Source organism: Pelophylax lessonae (assembly GCF_965119305.1).
Source record: "Pelophylax lessonae genome assembly, chromosome: 3".
NCBI lineage: Eukaryota > Metazoa > Chordata > Amphibia > Anura > Ranidae > Pelophylax > Pelophylax lessonae.
The window spans coordinates 370,487,249-370,506,181 of record NC_138770.1 but is presented as its reverse complement, the minus strand read 5'-3'; the positions used below and the strand labels follow the sequence as shown (position 1 = coordinate 370,506,181).

Here is an 18,933-nt window from a genome sequence, read left to right as displayed (position 1 = left end):
TGGTCTTGGTAGGAACTCCTGCTGGGGCCCCCCTCCCTGCCCATTTGTTTTCTGAGGGTCCTCTGGAGTCCCAGGAGCCGCCATTTTGTCATGGACGACTGCTGTATCTATCGGCGGCCATGTTTATGTAGTCTGGCGGCCATTTTCTTGAAGTTTCCCATTGACTAAAGTGGTGGCCATGTTTTTGAAGCTTACAAAGCTGTGATTACGTGGTGGGCCTCTAGTGTAAACTCCTGCATTTCCTCTTTCTCTCTGATCGCCGCACGGCGTGCAGCTGAACGCTCTGCTCTGTACCTGGTTAGGTGATGGTAAATCCCTGGTCGGGTAAAAGGCGGACGCCAGTAACCTTACTGGGTCTGCGTCCACGCACCTTGAGGGCTCTGATAGCGACAATGATTACTCTTCCACTACAGCCTCGCACGAAAAGGGGCTAGTGGATGCACTGATTGTAGCAGTGCGGGAAACTTTAAAACTGGAGGGCGCAGCTGCGTCAGAGGAGCCAGTACATTTCAGTACCTGCAAATCCTCGAAAGGCGACAAAGGTGTTTCCCTTTCCTGCCTATTTTGACAAAATTATCAGGAGTCAGTGGGGTTCACCCAAATGCACTGTCAAGGTACATCAGGTATCCTTTTGAAGAGTTAATTAACAAAAAACACAGCGCTTGCAAGAATGAAAAGTGTATGGATACTTGAAAAATTAATATAAAGTGCAAATCAATCAAAGGTTAATAATATAGTGCAAATTATTGAAGCAAATTACACAATCCCATGCAATAGATCAATAAAGTGCCAATAATACTGAAAAAGTGCAATAAAAAAAGGTGCAATCAGTGCTGAATTGTCCAATATACTGTGCAAGTTGAAAAAGGTGCTGGTGATATTTTGAATAGGTGCTTAAGTGCTCCAAAGTGCCAAACGTCTGTCCACTTCAGGGACCCTACTCACCGGAAATGTTGGACCCCTTATGGATCAAAGGAAGCTTATCAAAATATATTTCCTCCAGGAAGATTCCCTGTTATGACCTTGTCTAAAGTATCTGAAGAACGGAGCAAGGGATTCTCTCACTGAAATCAGATTACAGCCCCCTGTAGTTACGGCCCCTTACATACAATGGCCCTGGAGAGCTCCAAAAAAATTGAAGTTCCACATGATGAAGCCAGTATAAAAAGAAGTTTATTACCATATTAAATACTACTTACAAAACAATGGAGTGATCAGGCATATAAGAGCGTAGAGTGCTGTAGTACAATCAGTCCTGGGAGCGCCGCATCAGCGTGCGTTCCACGGGAACCAGGAAGTGACATCAGACTCTGCCGCACCGCAAGTTACGTCAAAGGGTTTCGCCCTCCCACTTGGGCGTTATCAAAAAAATTTGCTTGCATCTGCCTGTTTCAAAATGCACGGCAACCCAAAATGAAAAAACTATGCTTCGCAGTGTGTTTCAAATTGCGCAGCAGTGTTTTATGTTTCTGAATGCAACCAGGACAGAAAACACACTGTACATTTTCAAAAACACATAGCAACTCAAACTCTGCGGCGCATTTTAAAAAAGCACAGCAACGCGCATCAGACTTGTTTATTTCGTTCACATCTGCAAGTTCTCGAAATGTACGGCAATTCGCAAGAAAACGTACGCTTTAAGTATTTCAAATATGCGTGCCAGTGTGCAGCTTGCTTGCATTACCATTTGTTTGTATCTGGGTGTTTCTAAACATATGGCAACCTACAATAAAAAAAAAAAAAAACTTTTCCTTTGCCATGCATTTCAAAAACGTGCAGCAATTACACATTTCCAAACCCACAGCAACTAGCAAAGGAAAACCTGTGCTTTGTCATGTGTTTAGAAAACAAACTGCAGTGCATGTCGCATTTGCGATACCATTTGGTCACATCTGCGCATTTTCAAATGAACGGCAATCCAAAAGAAAATGCACAGCACACTTGGGTTACTATTTATTTGCATCTGTGTGTTTCTGAATGTACAGCAACCCACCACAAAATGCATGCCATGCTTCTCAAAACCATGCAGCAACGCGCGTTGTGCTTGCGCTAACATTTTTTTGCATCTGCGCATTTATGAATGCACAGCAACCTGCAAGAAAATGTATGCTTTTCTGTGCACTTAGAAAACGCGTGGCAATGCAAAGTGCGTTTGCATTACCATTAGTTCGCATCTGCGCGTTTCCAAACGAGTGGCAACCTGCACAGAAGACGTGTGCTTTGCATTTAGTAAACCCGTGGAAACACGTGTCGTGCTTGGCTTACTGTTCGTTCACATCTGCGCTCTTCCCAACACAGGGCATTCTGCAAGAAAAAGCATGCATTTTCTGTGTGATGAGGATAGTGGCGCTGGAAGTCACTTGACTTTCATGTGGTGCTGTGTGTGCCAGGGCGGCCTATTCATCCGTCCCAGCAGCACAGCCAGTATGAAGGCGTTTCCTTTTGATTTTGAATAATGGTGTGATCTGTGAGTAGGGAGTTTGGAGGTTTGGACTCTTCCTGTAGGTGTGACTGGGTGGTACTGAATGCTAATTAGGATGTATTCCATACCACCCATCATCGGAGCTATGAAAGAAGTTACAGCACAGTCTGACATGCGAAGAGGTGTGTTCTAGGCTACAGATGGAGCAGGAAGTGTCTATGGAAGGCTTTTGGTCTACATTAGACTATTCATAGTGTCACATGGTACAAAGCTTCAACTAAAACCCAGGAGATCTGACAGAACAGAGCAATATGGTACAGCGGCATGAACTATGTTGGGGAATGATTATACCATTCAGGTCTAGTGAAAAGAAAGCTGGAGTTCAGCTTTAAAGAGGAGTTCTGCCCCCCCTCCAAAGGAAAAAAATTAAGTTGTCAGCTACAAATACTGTAGCTGCTGACATTTAAATATTAGAACTTACCTGTCCATTGTTCCCACGATGTTGGAACTGCCGCCGCCATTCAGGGTAAGGGAACCCAACAGTGAAGCCTTTCGGCTTTACAGCTGGTTCGTTACTGTGCATGCGCAAAGCTTACTGTACTTTATAATTGGCCCAGGGACAGAGGAAGGAGGAGGGGGGCCGAACATACGAAGGACAGCACCGCGGGGCTGTCTCCTGGAAGTGGGGAAGAGTACCTGTCAAAGGCAAGTTACCTGTTCACTTCTCCCCCTTGAAAGGTGCCACATGTGGCACCAGAGGGGGGAAGCATATAAGCAGAAGTTCCACTTTTTAATGTTCCAGACCTACCCAAATGCAAATTCCAGACATTTAAAATTGGCATACTGTTGACTTAAATTTCATGGTGGTGCTCTAGTCACTCCATTTAATCAATTCAACCTAATTTATACCTTCCCTTCCCTTCACCCCCCTCCCCTAGCTGTTGAAGCCCAAATCCTGAAGCACTGTTATTTCCACCTTGCTTAAGACCAGAAAGCTTTCATCTTGTAGGTTTTTCACCTCATGTGAAAAGCTTAATTTGCTTGGGCAGCTTCATTCTAGAAAATATTCTGTGGAATAGTGCGTCCTCTTTCGTCCATTGATGGACACAGCTCCTGATATTCTTAACCATTGGGTTATACTGCTTCCTACAGGAGTAGGACACTAGGCAGAAAAAAAGTCTGGCTACGCCCATGGGCAGTCCCAGGAGGTATAATCCCTCTCTGCTATAGTTTTTTTTTTTTTTTTTCTGCCTAGTCAGGGGTTTGGGGCCTAGTAACTTGCTGGGATCTTCTCCTTGATTTTTCCTGTGAGATCTACAATCCACTGCCGGACTGGGTGACGGGCTGGATAATCTAGTTCCAGTGGTCACCCCAGTGTGGCCAGCGAGCACAGGCAGACCTCAGCTCTACTCTAGGTCGGGTGCGACATAGCCCCATTTGATTGGGGCTGACAAACGCCTCGTGAGGTCGCATACAACCGGACCTTTTACCGTGTCGCAGCATTTCTTCTGGCCAACAGCCTCCATTTTGATGGAGAGGAGGTTTGGTCTGGAGCGGTGCCTGCCTGTTTCCTGGTATGGTGAATAGCTGTCCCCCCTCTCCTCCTGGAAGGTTTTGGGGTGGACGTGGGCCCTTCCTTGGGACGGTCGGACCCCCGAGTCCCACATTTTCCAGTGTACCCCATCCTACTCCCCCTCGAACGTATGCTGGGGCTGTTTGGGTGGTCTAGTTCACCTCCTGGGGTGGAGGCAGGGTGCTCTCTGGCGATGGCGGCCGGTGGGGTGCAACACCGGTGACTAGACAAACGGGTGGGGGGGGGGTTTAACCTGAAGGGCGCTCCTGACAGAGCCCCCTGTCCTGCCTGGATCTGTCTTCGAGGCCTGGGTCCCTGTGACCTTCACGGTGCTACGCGGGGCCGTCATTTTGTTGTAGCCTGCGTGTTTCTATACGCAGCAGGCTGGGTTTATGTAGTCTGGCGACCATTTTGCTGTGGTTTACCATTGAAAATAGCGGCGGCCATGACTGTGCAGCCCTCTGGGCAGCGATATCGGCAGAGGGAGCTCCTCATCCCCTGAGGCTGAATCCTGGATCCTTTAACTTAATAATCGCTGCACACAGTTGTCCCTTTGCAGTGTTTTACACTTTGTGGGGTTCCCCTGGTGACTCATGGAGTCTTTGAAGCACATCTCCCCACCTGATCCCCTCTCTGAGGCTGCTGGGCCCTCCGTTTCCCGACCATCCATCAATGCACTGACAGCGGTCCTGGAGTTTTGTGTCCCGGGTGGCGGTGGCTTTCGGGCGACGGGCTGGCAAAAAGGGCCCCCGGTCCTCATCTAAGCCTGAATCTGATTCAGCTGCCGCGGACATGGGTCACCCTGCTGGGTCTGCAACCTCGCTCCCGTAATCCTCTGACAGTGATGATGATTCCTCCACGTCTGCAACCACGCATGAAAAGGCACTGTTGGAGGCACTGATTGTATCTGTGCATGAGACCCTGAAAATAGAGGACACAGCTGTGATTAAGGTGCAGGTTCCCTTTGGTACTTGCAAGCCCTCTACAATGGCAAAGGTTGTAACTTTCTCTGCCTATTTGGACAGAATTGTCGCTAAAGAGTGGGGACAACCAAAGCGTCCCCGTGGGGTCCCTAAGCATTTTACTAGGGGTTAACGCTATGAGTCCCTTCTTACGACGTGGACCCTCCGGTTTCCAGATTAAAAAAGGCAACCAGGAAAGCGGAAGCTTAGGCCCGCAATATGTACACTCTGGCTGATTCAACAATGAGGCTGGTATTTACCATTGCCCTGGTGTCGCAAACTCAAGTGGGCTAAGCTCTTATGCCATGACTTGGAGAGAGAACTGCTCCCGCCTGCCTTTGTCGAGCTGGCGGACCAGCTAGTCCACGGGCTGCAGTTTATCTGTGAAGCCTCTTTGGATGCGGCTCCCCTAGTGGCTCGGGTCTGTTTTGACAGCGGTCCTTCAGCATGTCTTTTGGCTCAAGTGCTGGTCTGCGGACCAGACTTCTAAAAAGACCTTGACTGATCTTCCTTTTCAAGGAGACTGCCTGTTAGGAGCTACCCTGGATGACCTCATTAAAAATCTCACAGGGGGAAAGAGTACTTTTTCTTCAACAGGCTTCTAAGGGCAAGGAACCTCATCATAAACAAGGGCCTTTCTTCTTGGCTCATAAGAAGTTTTTTCGCCCCTCAAGGTTGACTGGAAAGGGCTCAATGCCATTCAAGGTCTCCTCTGGAGGATCCAAACGAACCTGGTCTGGCAGGCCGAGAGCCTTGGTGCAAGACAAGTGGGTCCACAAATTAATTTGGTCCGGTTACAAGATCGAGTTCTGCTCTTGTCCCCCGGCAAGGTTTTTTCCTTCCAACTTGTGCCTGTCCCGGACCGCTTGCAGCGCCAGTTTGGGGGCGGTACAAGACCTGTTACTTCAAGGGGTGATTGTCCCGGTTCCGAACTCCGGAACGTTTTCAGGGGGTTTACTCTAACCTGTTCACATTCCCCAGGAAGGATGGCAAAGTGCGTCCAATCCTGGACCTCAAGGTGCTAAACTGCTTTGTTCGCGTGCAGAAGTTGAGAATGGAGTACATTCGAATGGTGGTTGTTTGCTGTGTCAGGGATTTCCTCCCCTCTTTTGACATCAAGGCTGGCTACCTTCACATTCCATTATGTCACCAGCGTTTTCTCAGCTCTGCTGTGGGAGAGGAGTATTGTCAGTTTGTGGCTTTACCCTTTGGTCTCGCCTCTGCTCCTCAGATCGTCACAAAAGTGTTAGCCCCGGTGCTAGCCTTGTTATGCCAACGGGGGATCGTGGTACTGGGCTACTGGGTTGATTTCCTTCTGCGAGCATAGTCTCCTGCTGTGGTGGAAAACCTGGAGATCACAACTCTGCAGGTGTTCAGCTGGATTCTAAATTGTCAGAAGTCTGCTCTGGTTCTGACCACAAAGCTGGGCTAGCTGGGTCTGACTCTGGACTCTGCCCTCTGCCTTAGCCAGAGTGCTCCTTCCTCTGCACAAACTCCAGAAATTGCAGGATGCAATTAGTCTCCTGCTGTCCAGCAGATGGTCATCCCTCCGGACTTGCATGTGGGTGCTGGGCCTGATGGTGTCTACCTTTTTGAGAGAGGTCTCTGCAAAGGGAGATTGACCAAATGGGACAAGAATCAGCAGTCTCTGGACAATCAGATCCGGCTGAGTCGGAGAACGAAGGAGTCCCTGATATGGTGGCTTTGTTCTCTGTCTGGGCAAATCCTCTTTCCCCTTGTATTGGACAGTGGTCACCACGGATGCCAGCCTGTCAGGCTGGGGTGGCCTCCTCGGCAAGCATTCTTCTCAGGGGAACTGGATGCTGAAAGAGTCCAGACTACCGATCAATGTCTTGGAACTCTGAGCGATCAGACTCTGTCTGGACAATTGGACGGATCGTCTTCAGGATTGTCCAGTGCGCATTTATTCGGACAATGGCATGACCGTGGCTTATGTTAATCACCAAGGGGGCGCAAGATGTGTCCTGGCAGCTAAGGAGGTAGCCGGCAATCTAAGGTGGGCAGAGCGATTTGTTCCAGCCCTCTTCGCTGTACACTTTCCCAGTGTGGAATATTGGCAGGCGGATTACCTCCGTCAGCAGGTGTTGGACCAAGGGGAGTGGTCACTTCATCTGATGGGGTTTCATCAACTGTGTTCTCCGGTGGGGCATCCCTGAGGTGGATCTGTTGGCGTCTCGGCTCAACAGAAAGGTGCAGAGGTTTGTGGCTCGGTAAAGGGATCCTCTGGTGGATGCCACAGACGTGCTGGTGGCCCCGTGGGGTCAATATTGTCTGATTTACTCCTTCCCTCGTCTCAAGCTTCTGCCAAGACTTCTCCGCAGGATGGAGGCGAGGCAGAAGGGATTCCAGTCATCTTAGTGACTCCGGACTGGCCTCGCTGGGCTTGATATGCTGGTCTGGTGCGGCCGGTCGCCGACGTTCTTTTCGAAGATTCCTCTCAGGGAAGATCTGCTGTCCCAAGGACCGATCTTCCATCCTGCTTTACAGTTGCTGGCTTTGACAGCTTGGCTGTTGAACACCAGGTGCTGAAAGGTAAGGGTTTATCGGAGTCAGTGATTCCTACCCTATTGAAAGCTGGGAAATCTACCTCTAGGAAGATCTACCATCGTATGTGGAAGACGTTCATTGCGTGGTGCGAGTCTCTTGGTATTCATCCTCGCTCCTTCTCTTTGGCTCAGGTCTTGACCTTCCTTCAACGTGGGGGTTCAACCGAAATTGGCCTTGAGTATCATCAAGCGGCAGGTGTCAGCATTGGCGGTCCTCTTCCAATGACCTTTGGCCATACACTCCCTAGTGCGTACCTTTCTTCAGGGTGTCTGACATTGGTACCTCCAATGCAGGTTTCATTGCCTCCTTGGGATTCCAGTTGGGTGCTTTCAGTTCTCCATAAGCCTCCCTTTGAGAAACTTTGGGAGTTTGCCCTGCTTACGCTGTCACAGAAGGTGGTCTTTTTGGTGGCTATTACCTCTGTGCACAGGGTGTTGGAATTGGTGGCGTTATCCTGTCATTCACCTTACTTGGTGATTCACAGAGATAAGGTGGTTCTTCGCCCCTGTCCGTCGTTCCACCCAAAGGTTGTCTCTGATTTTAATTTAAAGCTATTGTGTTGCCTTTTCTGAGTCCCAGGCCTAAACATCTGAAGGAAATTTCCTTGCATACCGTGGATGTGGTCCGGGTAAATTGGGGTATACCTGCCAGCTTAGGAGTCTTTCAGGAAGTCAGACTCTTTGTGCTCATGGATGGACCTCGTAAAGGGTTGACGCCTTCCTCTGCGACCATTTCCAGATGGATCAGACGGATGGTGATTCAGCGTTGACGTCATCAACAGCTGAGACGCCACTCCGTTAATCCCTGGTTGGGCGGCGAGCTGTGGAGCGAGCGGCTAGGATTGCCAAAGCCTCCTGCAATGATCGGTACAGAGGGGACTTGCACTATTGAGGGGGAATAACTGTGATTCATACAGGAACTTGGCCACAGTGGATAGGAGCAGAGCGGACAGTACAGCTGTTTACAGCACAACATATCTAAAATCTAAGAGACGAGTTGGTAAAGTACCATCTGTTTGAATTCGATGGCTTTAAACAGAATTTTTACAAGCCGCACTGCATGAAGCTGTCATCCAAAGGGGGTCCCCTTAGCAAGTTCATTGTTTGCCATGTCATGATTCATTATCCATAGACTGCTAAATGCTGGGGAATAACCAAGGGTTATAACATTATTCATCCCCCACACTACAGGACGATGTCTAAACAAACTTTTTCCTTTGAGAAGATTGATGCCTAGTCACTGCACAGCATGAACTTTATTTCCAGCTGTATCTAGTCGAGACCCTCAGCCCCATATCCCGTGTTGGATCTGGCCCATCCATACAATAACAGCAAGGACCCTACATCAGACTTTGTGCAGTACAGGGTTTTTTTTTTTTGGCTGCAAGAGGCTAATTTTTCTGACTTGAGGGCATTTTTCGTTTCCTTTTCCCTCCTCCTCTTCCCCTCTTGTTTACAGCAATTTTCCACAGCTCGAGCTCCCAGGGGTTTGCTCTCAGAGGAATGCCTACACATATACCTAATTGGTTAATGGATTAATACTTCTGAGTAGCAAGGAGTACCTGGCATCCGGACGTGCTATGTTTGTCTTGTTGTTTTGTTTTTTGTGCACCGCTTTGTCACCTCGTGTGTATATATGTCACCATATCCTTAGGCTTCAGCCGGGCATCTTGATAATTTGTATCTAACTGATTTAATACATTTAGGTAATTGGAGTACCACTTTGCCATTATTTTTATCTACCCTATTGCTTCTTTTTCCTGTGTCTGTACAGGGTGTTTTTTGCACAGATGGTGATTCAGGCCTATTCCATCAGGGGTCAGATTCCTTCTTTCCCTGTTAAGCTGCGCTCTACTAGGGCGCTTGGTGCGTCCTTGGCTTTCCGTCATCAGGTGTCAGTGACACTGCTTTGCAAGGCGGCCACCTGGTCGTTGGTGCACATTTTCACAAAGTTATATAAAGTGGATGTGTTGGCATCTGCCGATGCTTCTTTTGCCTGCAGGGTTTTACAGGCTGCTGTTTGAGGACCTGATCCTCTTTGAGGGTGTATTGTTTTTTTTTGTTTCAAGTGTGCTTCAGTTGGTTTTGTTGAGCTCTTGTTTACCTGGTTGGCTATAGTTTAGCCTTGGGAATTTTTCGCTGTTCCCACTGCTTTGGAACGTCCCAAAGGTTAAGAATATCGGTAGCTGTGTCAATCAATGAATGAAAGAGAAAGTGGGATTTTTGATTTGCTGTAAAATCCATTTCTCTGATGTTCATTGACGGACACAGCACCCACCCCTCTGTGGAGTTGTAATTCTCCTGACACTGCTTGTAACTAAACTGAGTGCCTATAGCAGAGAGATGGAGTATACCCCTTGGGACTGCCCATTGGCGTATCCAGCCTTTTTTCTGTCTAGTGTCCTACTCCTGTGGTGGGCAGTATAACCCAATGGTGTCTGTCAATGAACATCAGAGAAATGGATTTTACGGTAAGTCAAAAATCCCATTTTTCCTTCCTTCAGCTAGGAATGGCCAAGTCCAAAGCTCTAAGGACTATTAAGGGCCAGGTTTCTGCTTTGGCAGCGCATTTTCAGAGGCTGCAAAACTCCCATTACTCGGTGTGAGCCTTTCTACAGGGAATGGCTTGCATTGTACTGCCTGTATTCTTTTCTTTGACTCCATGGGACCTCATCCTGGTTGGTGTCTGTGCTTCAAGTAGACACCATTTGGACCGATTTTAGGATATGTCTTTCCATTTTCTTTCAAGCAAGGTTGACATTCTTTTGGCTATCATTTCGATCTGAAGGGTGTCTGAACTTTTAGCATTATACTGTAAGGCACCATCTTTTGTTTTTCCACAGGGACACAGTTGTTTTAAGGCCTCAGAACTCCTTTCTCCCTAAGGTGATCTCGGCTATTCATCCATGTCATTCCTTAACTTTACCTTCCTTGTTTCTGACTCCATCCTAACGAAATTTCTCTAGTCTGTCTTGTAGTGAAGCATGAGTTTATCTTCCAGCCACGACTTTGATTCATCATTCAGACTCTGAAGGTTCTCAAAATGCACAGGCTGCCTTTTGATCCACTAGCTATATTGGTGAAATTGGCAGATCATTACTCTGTGTGCACATTCCCTTCCTAGTGATGTCTCACTACACCAGAAAAGTCAGTGCTTTGTAGGATTTCCAGCACCAGGCCTATGTTTCTGAAGCCTTTAATAACTGCCACCTGGTGTTCCACATGCACTTTTACCAAATTTTACCAGATTTGGGTCTTGTTAAACACTGGTCATCGCCGAAAGGTCCACTTCAGGCGGTCCTGTTGGTGCCTTCTCTGTTTGTTTTCCTCTTATTTTGAGGCATTGTGGGAATAAGTGGGGTTATACCAGGTTGAGTCAAGCTTTGCTGTTTGACAGTGTCCAGTTACTTGGAGGGGGAGTATAACCCATTGGTCTAAGAATGAACTCCTGTGTTAATGCAAAATACTTTAAAGAAAGGGATTGTACAGGCAAGTTAAAAATCTATTACATGTTTGTAATATGAGTAACACAAGTTCAATCTTAAAAAATTGACTAACTTTAACTTTTTCTTTAGTCTTTTACTACAGAGAATTCAAAAATTGAAAGCCGTGGTTCATAATCTTTCCAAAAAGCAAGCTTATCGTCCAAGTAGCTCCAGCTATGATGCATTGTACCAAGATGTCCACAACTACCTCAACAGCATTGGCAAAATGTCTTCTATTCAGGACTTAGCTACTCGACTTCAGAAAGCCCTAGGTGGAAAGGGCACAAAGTCACGACAAGGTCTTAATAACCTCTTATCTGAGGAGGCAGCATGGCAGCGGTCACATCATCAGTTTGGAAAGCGCCTTGCAGAAGATTATTGCTATTATCCAGATATGGTAACCCCCCTACAGGCTGCTATTTTGCAAGTTCAGCACGGTGTGAGGATAATGGCCTCAGAACTCTTTACCACAATGAATAGTACCCTCATTTCCCCATCTAAGATAACAAGTTTACTCACCTCTCTTCTGGCTTTCCCCTCCACATGTGATATCTTTCCAACATATTTCTCTCGAGCGGATAGCTTGTGTTCTGTTGGTTCACTTGATATTCTAAAAAGTCTTAAAAAACTGTCTCAAAAATATCCATGCAAAGACCAGCCTACCCATGGAAAGGATCTAAGTTCCTGCCTCACTAAAGAGCAGTTGCTAGTCAATGGGTTGCTTTACCTGCGTTCCCATGTTCTTTGCAAAGGAGAAATGGATGACCAATCCTTGACGCTTTTTAGGCATATCAACCAGGTTAGTCTTTCCCTTTTTATTTTCTCTAACATTTGTTTAAACCATTGCACAACTAAAGTACCGTATGCAGTTACTATATGCACTAGCCTCATAAAGTAAACAAATATCTTGGTTTACCTACCCCGGCAGAGCTAAATCCTCCATATTGTGTATTAAATGCTCCCCTTTCTAGACCCTGCATCTTGCAAATGGGGGAGAGGGATGTCAACAGAGGCAGTTCTGCCAATTTTGAAAATGCTAGGCAGGACTAGGTGTGGCCACCTGCTGATTGTAAGCTTTAGCTTTGTGAATCGTAAAGAGTGTGTAGTCAACAATAGGGAAATGTGTTACCATAATCCCTAGACATTGGTTTCAAAAAGGAACCCCCATAATAAAGTGGGACTTTATGGGTAACAAATTATGTAGTTAATAGTGTTATTTCTAAAAAGTTTTTATTTTAAAGACTGTAACATAATATATATATCTTGTATCAATAATAACACATGGTACAGAATATCATGAACTGATTTAGGCCATATAACAAAAAAATGGCTCATACATAGAATTGAAACGATACACAATACAATACAAACACAGTGTTCCTAAAGGAGTGGTACATTAACCAACGCGTTTCGATACATATGTGATAAATGACATTAATCTTCGTCAGGGATTTCTGAATCCACTCCTAGAAGAAGGGGGTACAACATAATATAAGCTTGATAAAATTATTTACTTTTCCAAACATAAAAGACATTTTAATATGCATCTGTGATTCTTCCCTGGGGGTAATCAGAAAAAAGAAGAAAACAAGAGAAAAAAGAGGAAAGAAAAGGAGAGAAAAAGGGGGGGGGGGAGAAGGGAGAGCTCCCCCATCCAACCACCCCATATCCCCCCCCCCCGAGAGAGATGTTCCACCACATACCTGGCAACCCACACCTTGCTTTATCCCCTGTGGATATCCTATATATATTCATTCAAGTGTTCTTGGTCCTATAACAATAAATGTATCCATCAGCTGAGAATTTGATCTCCAATGGGGAGAGAGAGCAAACTCCAGCGGTGTCAACAAATGAAGAAGAGGGGATATAGTTAGTCTGAAAAAGGCTCACCTAATTATTTGCATCCAGCTGATTGTTTAAAAACCATACATAAAGTGTATATATTTGGTCTATTAACCCCTCAGGTTCCCACGCACCAGAAAATGAGGAGAGGGAGGGACCCTTTCATTCATCCTTCATCTGGTATAGGGAGAAAAGAGGAAGATAGAAATTAGTCCAAAGGGGAAGGTTGGGGATTTTATTTCTTTAAATTATAAATATATATATATATATATATATATATTTATGTGTAGATTACAAGTTCATATCAATCTTCCCTACCTTGATTTTTAAATTTGGGTCCAGGGATTTTTTTTTTATATTTTTGAAATAATTCTAAAATATATATTCATGTACTACTAAAATGCAATATAAATGCACTGTGAAACGTTCTCTCCTGGGATTGATCAAAAGTTTCTCTTCTTCGCCAAAGATTTAAAAAACTTCCCCTTTTCTTCCCCCCCCCCCCCCCTTACACATCCTGAGCTGAGTGTCGGGGTGTATATATATCTCTTTATAGGCACGTGGTGAGGGATCCCCCAATACATAAGGAACCGTTCTTTCAATCAAAATTTTAAATTTTTGAAGTATATTTTTGCCAAAAACATTGCTCAAAAGAATTATAACCTCTAAGCTTTATTTTTCATGAATTTATTCTATTAACATTAATATTGAGTTCCGCCATGCCTCGATTAAGTAAACCGTCCTGGCAATATTAATAAGAGATGTATGCTGAACACTTCCGCCCCGACCAGTTTGGGCGGAAGTAATGCGGCGAAGCCGAAACAAAGATGGGGCGGAAATGTCACATAGACATCATTGAATTCCTTCCCCCCCAGCCAAGCCAATAGAGAGAAACGCCGGACACCTTCCGCCCGCAGGTTTGGGCGGAAGTGATGCGACGATACTCATAGGAGTTGGGCGGAAGTGATGTTATATACACATCACGGGATCCGCTACAGCTGCAGACACTCACCTGTTTGCCATAAAGGGACGCCGAGAGACAAACAGGAGAGCTATTCCTCTCCATGAACGGTGAACAAGGATCTTGGGTCCGGGATGATACATAATGGACAATTAAAAGCAAGTAAGGAGGGTTACACCATCTAAGTTTATCTGCAATAGGCTTACCTCTCTAGAGGAATCTTCTTTTTAGCCCAAATTGAGTTGTCTCCATTATTTGATCCCCTTAGGGATACTAATTACCGTGTTCTGTGGAAGCACAAGATTCTCCTCTGACCAGATGGCCCCCCTTTTTTCATAGGCCAATCAAAGGCTCCTTAACTGTAAGTCCTTATAAATATACTTCTGTAATGGTGATACTTCCTTTCCTCCTCCTGTGGGGAATTTCCTTCACCAAATAGAAGGTATTTCACCATGACTATATACATACATTTTTGGACACTTGTAGGAATTACCGACAAGACGGGATAGCCTCTCTTTAACTCGGTGGACACTCTCCCTCTGTTAAGTGAGCTAACCGCAGCAATTGTCGCTGTAAGTATCAATATTCTTCAGATATTCTTTACTTATTACTTATATCTTCATACACTAAAAGAACTATCCTCACTATATATATATATGGATGTATATATTTTTAGATCATTGGGAATTCAATCACCGAGCTGAAAACTTTTTCTATAGAGTGGACTCTTTGCTACTTCAAAAATTTTAAATTTTAAAAATTTAAAAAAAAATTTAAAATTTTGATTGAAAGAACGGTTCCTTATGTATTGGAGGATCCCTCACCACGTGCCTATAAAGATATATATATATATATATATATATATATATATATATATATATGCACCCCGACACTCAGCTCAGGATGTGTAAGGGGGGGAAAAAAGAAAAGGGGAAGTTTTTTAAATCTTGAGCGAAGAAGAGAAACTTTTGATCAAACCCAGGAGAGAACGTTTCACAGTGCATTTATATTGCATTTTAGTAGTACATGAATATATATTTTAGAATTATTTCAAAAATATAAAAAAAAAAAATCCCTGGACCCAAATTTGAAAATCAAGGTAGGGAAGATTGATATGAACTTGTAATCTACATATATATATATATATATATATTTATATATATTTATAATTTAAAGAAATAAAATCCCCAACCTTCCCCTTTGGACTAATTTCTATCTTCCTCTTTTCTCCCTATACCAGATGAAGGATGAATGAAAGGGCCCCTCCCTCTCCTCTCTCTTTTTCTGGTGCGTGGGAACCTGAGGGGTTAATAGACACAATATATACACTTTATGGTTTTTAAACAATCGGCTGGATGCAAATAATTAGGTGAGCCTTTTTCAGACTAACTATATCCCCTCTTCATTTGTTGACAATGCTGGAGTTTGCTCTCTCTCCCCATTGGAGATCAAATTCTCAGCTGATGGATACATTTATTGTTATAGGACCAAGAATCAGAAAACTCTATACTTGTCTCTAGCCTCCACTTGAATGAATATATATAGGATATCCACAGGGGATAAAGCAAGGTGTGGGTTGCCAGGTATGTGGTGGAACATCTCTCTCGGGGGGGGATATGGGGTGGTTGGATGGGGGAGCTCTCCCTTCTTCTCCCCTCCCCCCCCCCCTTTTTCTTTTCTCTCTTTTTCTTTCCTCTTTTTTCTCTTGTTTTCTTCTTTCTTTTTCTGATTACCCCCAGGGAAGAATCACAGATGCATATTAAAATGTCTTTTATGTTTGGAAAAGTAAATAATTTTATCAAGCTTATATTATGTTGTACCCCCTTCTTCTAGGAGTGGATTCAGAAATCCCTGACAAAGATTAATGTCATTTATCACATATGTATCGAAACGCGTTGCTTAATGTACCACTCCTTTAGGAACACTGTGTTTGTATTGTATTGTGTATCGTTTCAATTCTATGTATGAGCCATTTTTTTGTTATATGGCCTAAATCAGTTCATGATATTCTGTACCATGTGTTATTATTGAGAATTAGTGATACAAGAGATATATATATATATATATATATATATATATATATATATATATGTTAGTTTTTAAAATAAAAACTTTTTAGAAATAACACTATTAACTACATAATTTATTGTTACCCATAAAGTCCCGCTTTATTATTAGCTTCGTGAATCAGTGCAGATGCCATTGTAATTCAGTTCTGCAGTTCATATTTTCTTTTAATTGAATGCCATAACTCTTATAAATATGTTGGGCAATGAAATAAATGGTAACAAAAACAGACCTATAATTGCCTTTTGTATTTCATGATTAAAAGAAAACCTCAATCTAAGACGAAGCCTATTTTCCTGCATTTGTGCTGAAAACAGGGTTGCATTTAGAAATCTTGCAGCCCTTTTTTTCAAACTCCTGCCCTTGCCTTGTGTTATTCTTTTAGTAATTCAATTATAATGCACTAGAATAACCAGAATGTCGTCTGATGTATAGGCGGTGTTGCTTTTGTATCATTTTGATTACAAAACAAGAAATCAGTAATGGTATCATACTTTCTAATTTATAGAGTCCTGTGACATCTCTTATTTCCCCCTTGCACTCCTTTTCCTCTACATTTTTATACATCGCTCGGCAGAAGAGGGAAACAAAATAAGGATAAAGTGTTCAGAGTTTGTGAATTTTGAGGCTTGGCTTTCCTCTCTAGCTGTACTATGCTAGGCACAGGCCCAAGAGTGCCAGTATGGCCAATACAACCTTGGCTTCATATTTTTATCATAGGCAGCCCTATTTAGTTATGTTTAGCTAAATTATCCAAACTTTTATTTTATAAAAATTCATCCACACGGGCTTTTTTTTTTTTTTTTTTTTTCCAAGAAGGCTCAAGTAGCTAATTTGATTTTCCTATATAACCAGCTGAAGTTTTAGACACATTGATCCAGCTGTAAAATGTAAAGTGATTTGGTTCACGGATTCTGCTGTCTTATATTATTGCAATAGAAAGTATTTCTTAATCATTCATTGAGGGACACAGGATGATGAAAATCATAAAATATTGGGGTATACTGCTTTTAGGAGGTCTGGACACTGGAAAAACAAACATTTTAAGTAGGGATGCACCGATCATACTTTTTTGGAGCTGATACCGATATCTGGCGTTGTGAAATCGCCGATACGGAACCGATCCGGAGCTACACACAAAGCAAGCGGCTGCAGTACTGAGCAAAGCCGCTGCTTCATGTGTGTGGCTCCTCTATTCACAGGCGGAGTGCATCTGATATTACTCCGCCTGTGATCCGGACCCTATACAGGAAGTAGCGGCTCCCATCCCATACTATTACTGCACCTAGTAAGGGATGGCTGAGCCGTTACTCAGGAAAAACCGGATCGGCCCGTGTGACGGCTAAATTTTACCGATCTCCGATCCAGCTATTTTGTCCGGATCGGGCCGATTTCAGATCCGAAGATCGGTGCATCCCTAATTTTAAGCCAGTCAACTGTATATACCAAATACATTTAAATAGGACTGCGAGATATCTATGGTGGTGTAAATTTTAGGATGCTAGCACTGATCACTCCCTTGTTGTGAGTGTGTTGTGAATGAAATAATATACATATGTGCTGTGCAAACTTGTGTAGCTTATATTAATAATAAATAAATTTAAACAAATAATGAATTTGTAGTGAAAAATTTGTATCACTCTGTGTAGAAAAAATATATGTGTATATATCAACAGTTGTGCACTGCGGGGTTGCTTTTTCTTAAATGCTGTCAGGGTGCTCCTATCCCTCACGGGTGGCTCACATGGATAGGAAGAAAGATAAACATTGTGCAAGTAACGTTTTGTAAACGGACTTTATTAAAAATAAACGTATTGCACTTAATTCAATTGGTGCTTGCAGCGCACCACACTATAATGACATGGTTTGCATTATATTTGCAAATAGTGGCCCAGAAACTCAGACTGGGGTCTCCAACTGTTCTGGTTTATCCGCTCAGTGAGCTGTGAAAATGCTCAGCCGTACTCACACTCCGACGTATGGCCCCTCCCACACGCGTATCGACACAGGGCTCTTGCATGTCCTCATCAGGGTGAAATGTGATTGATGAAGGGGACGTCCCGTCCTCCTCGCCGGGGTAACGATGGAGCTGCTCCCGAGCCGCATCGGTCGTTACCGCCGGAAAGCCGACCGCCGGCTCTAAACAACGGTACCGGGATGATGCCTCTAGCTAGAGGCATCATCCCGGTACAACCACTTAAATTCAGCCAACGTAGGTCTACGTCAGTTTGCGTTAAGTGGTTAAGAAATTACATGGAGGTATAAGCGTCTATCTTCATAGCTCCGCGTCCTTCCAGGTCCACTGTGTTTCTGTCCTTGAGTCTGGCCAGCAGCCGGGAGATGACACTAGGAGTACCATTCAGATCGAGGCAGCGGTGAAGCGCATACCTCACTGGAGGGCCGCACAAACGTGATGCCGCGCGCGCGGGGGGAGGGGGGGCGCGTTAACCGGTTTTGGAGCATGCTTGAACCACTCCGCATGCTCAGAAACCAGTTACCGCCCCCCCTCCCCCCCCCCGCATCATCATGTTCATGAGGCCCTCCAGTGAGGTAAGGGCTTCACCGCTACCTCGATCTGACTGAGTCCCCTGATTGGTTCTCCCCTAGTGTCATCTCCCGACTGCTGGCCAGCCTCAGGGACGGAAACACCGCGGACCCGGAAGGACACCGAGTTATGAAGATAGATGCTTACTTCCATGTAAGTTTTTAATGTGTCAATAAAATTATTAACATCTGCTACACTGAGTTGCACTTTTCTCTTTTATGCCTATTCATGGGACTGTTGCTTCGGCCTAACAAAGAGCTGCCCTTGATGTAAGCGCCTCATTTGTGCATCTGGGCCATCCATACCAGTCCGGCTGCACCTTATCATTCATGACTGCCTGAACTGAAGCTTTATCCCCAAGCAGCAGTGCCCATCAAATCTTTTTCTTTCTCCAGTATATTCAAATATAGTTGATAATATTGGTTAAATTACAATAGTTAACTTTCGTGCGATCCGTCACGTGACATTCTCGGCGTGGGGTAACCTTTTTTACAGTTTATGGGGGTAAT

At 44.5% G+C, this 18,933-nt stretch overlaps 1 protein-coding gene across 2 annotated transcripts in view; it reads left to right on the top strand.

Annotated features, from left to right (window-relative positions):
- Positions 1–18,933, top strand: part of MDN1 (midasin AAA ATPase 1) — a 902,759-nt gene that overhangs the window by 629,288 nt on the left and 254,538 nt on the right. For both annotated transcript variants that reach the window (XM_082250237.1, XM_082250236.1), the window contains exon 63: positions 11,100–11,808. In XM_082250237.1, the coding sequence (XP_082106363.1) occupies positions 11,100–11,808 (709 nt within the window). The remainder of the gene's footprint in view (positions 1–11,099; positions 11,809–18,933) is intronic.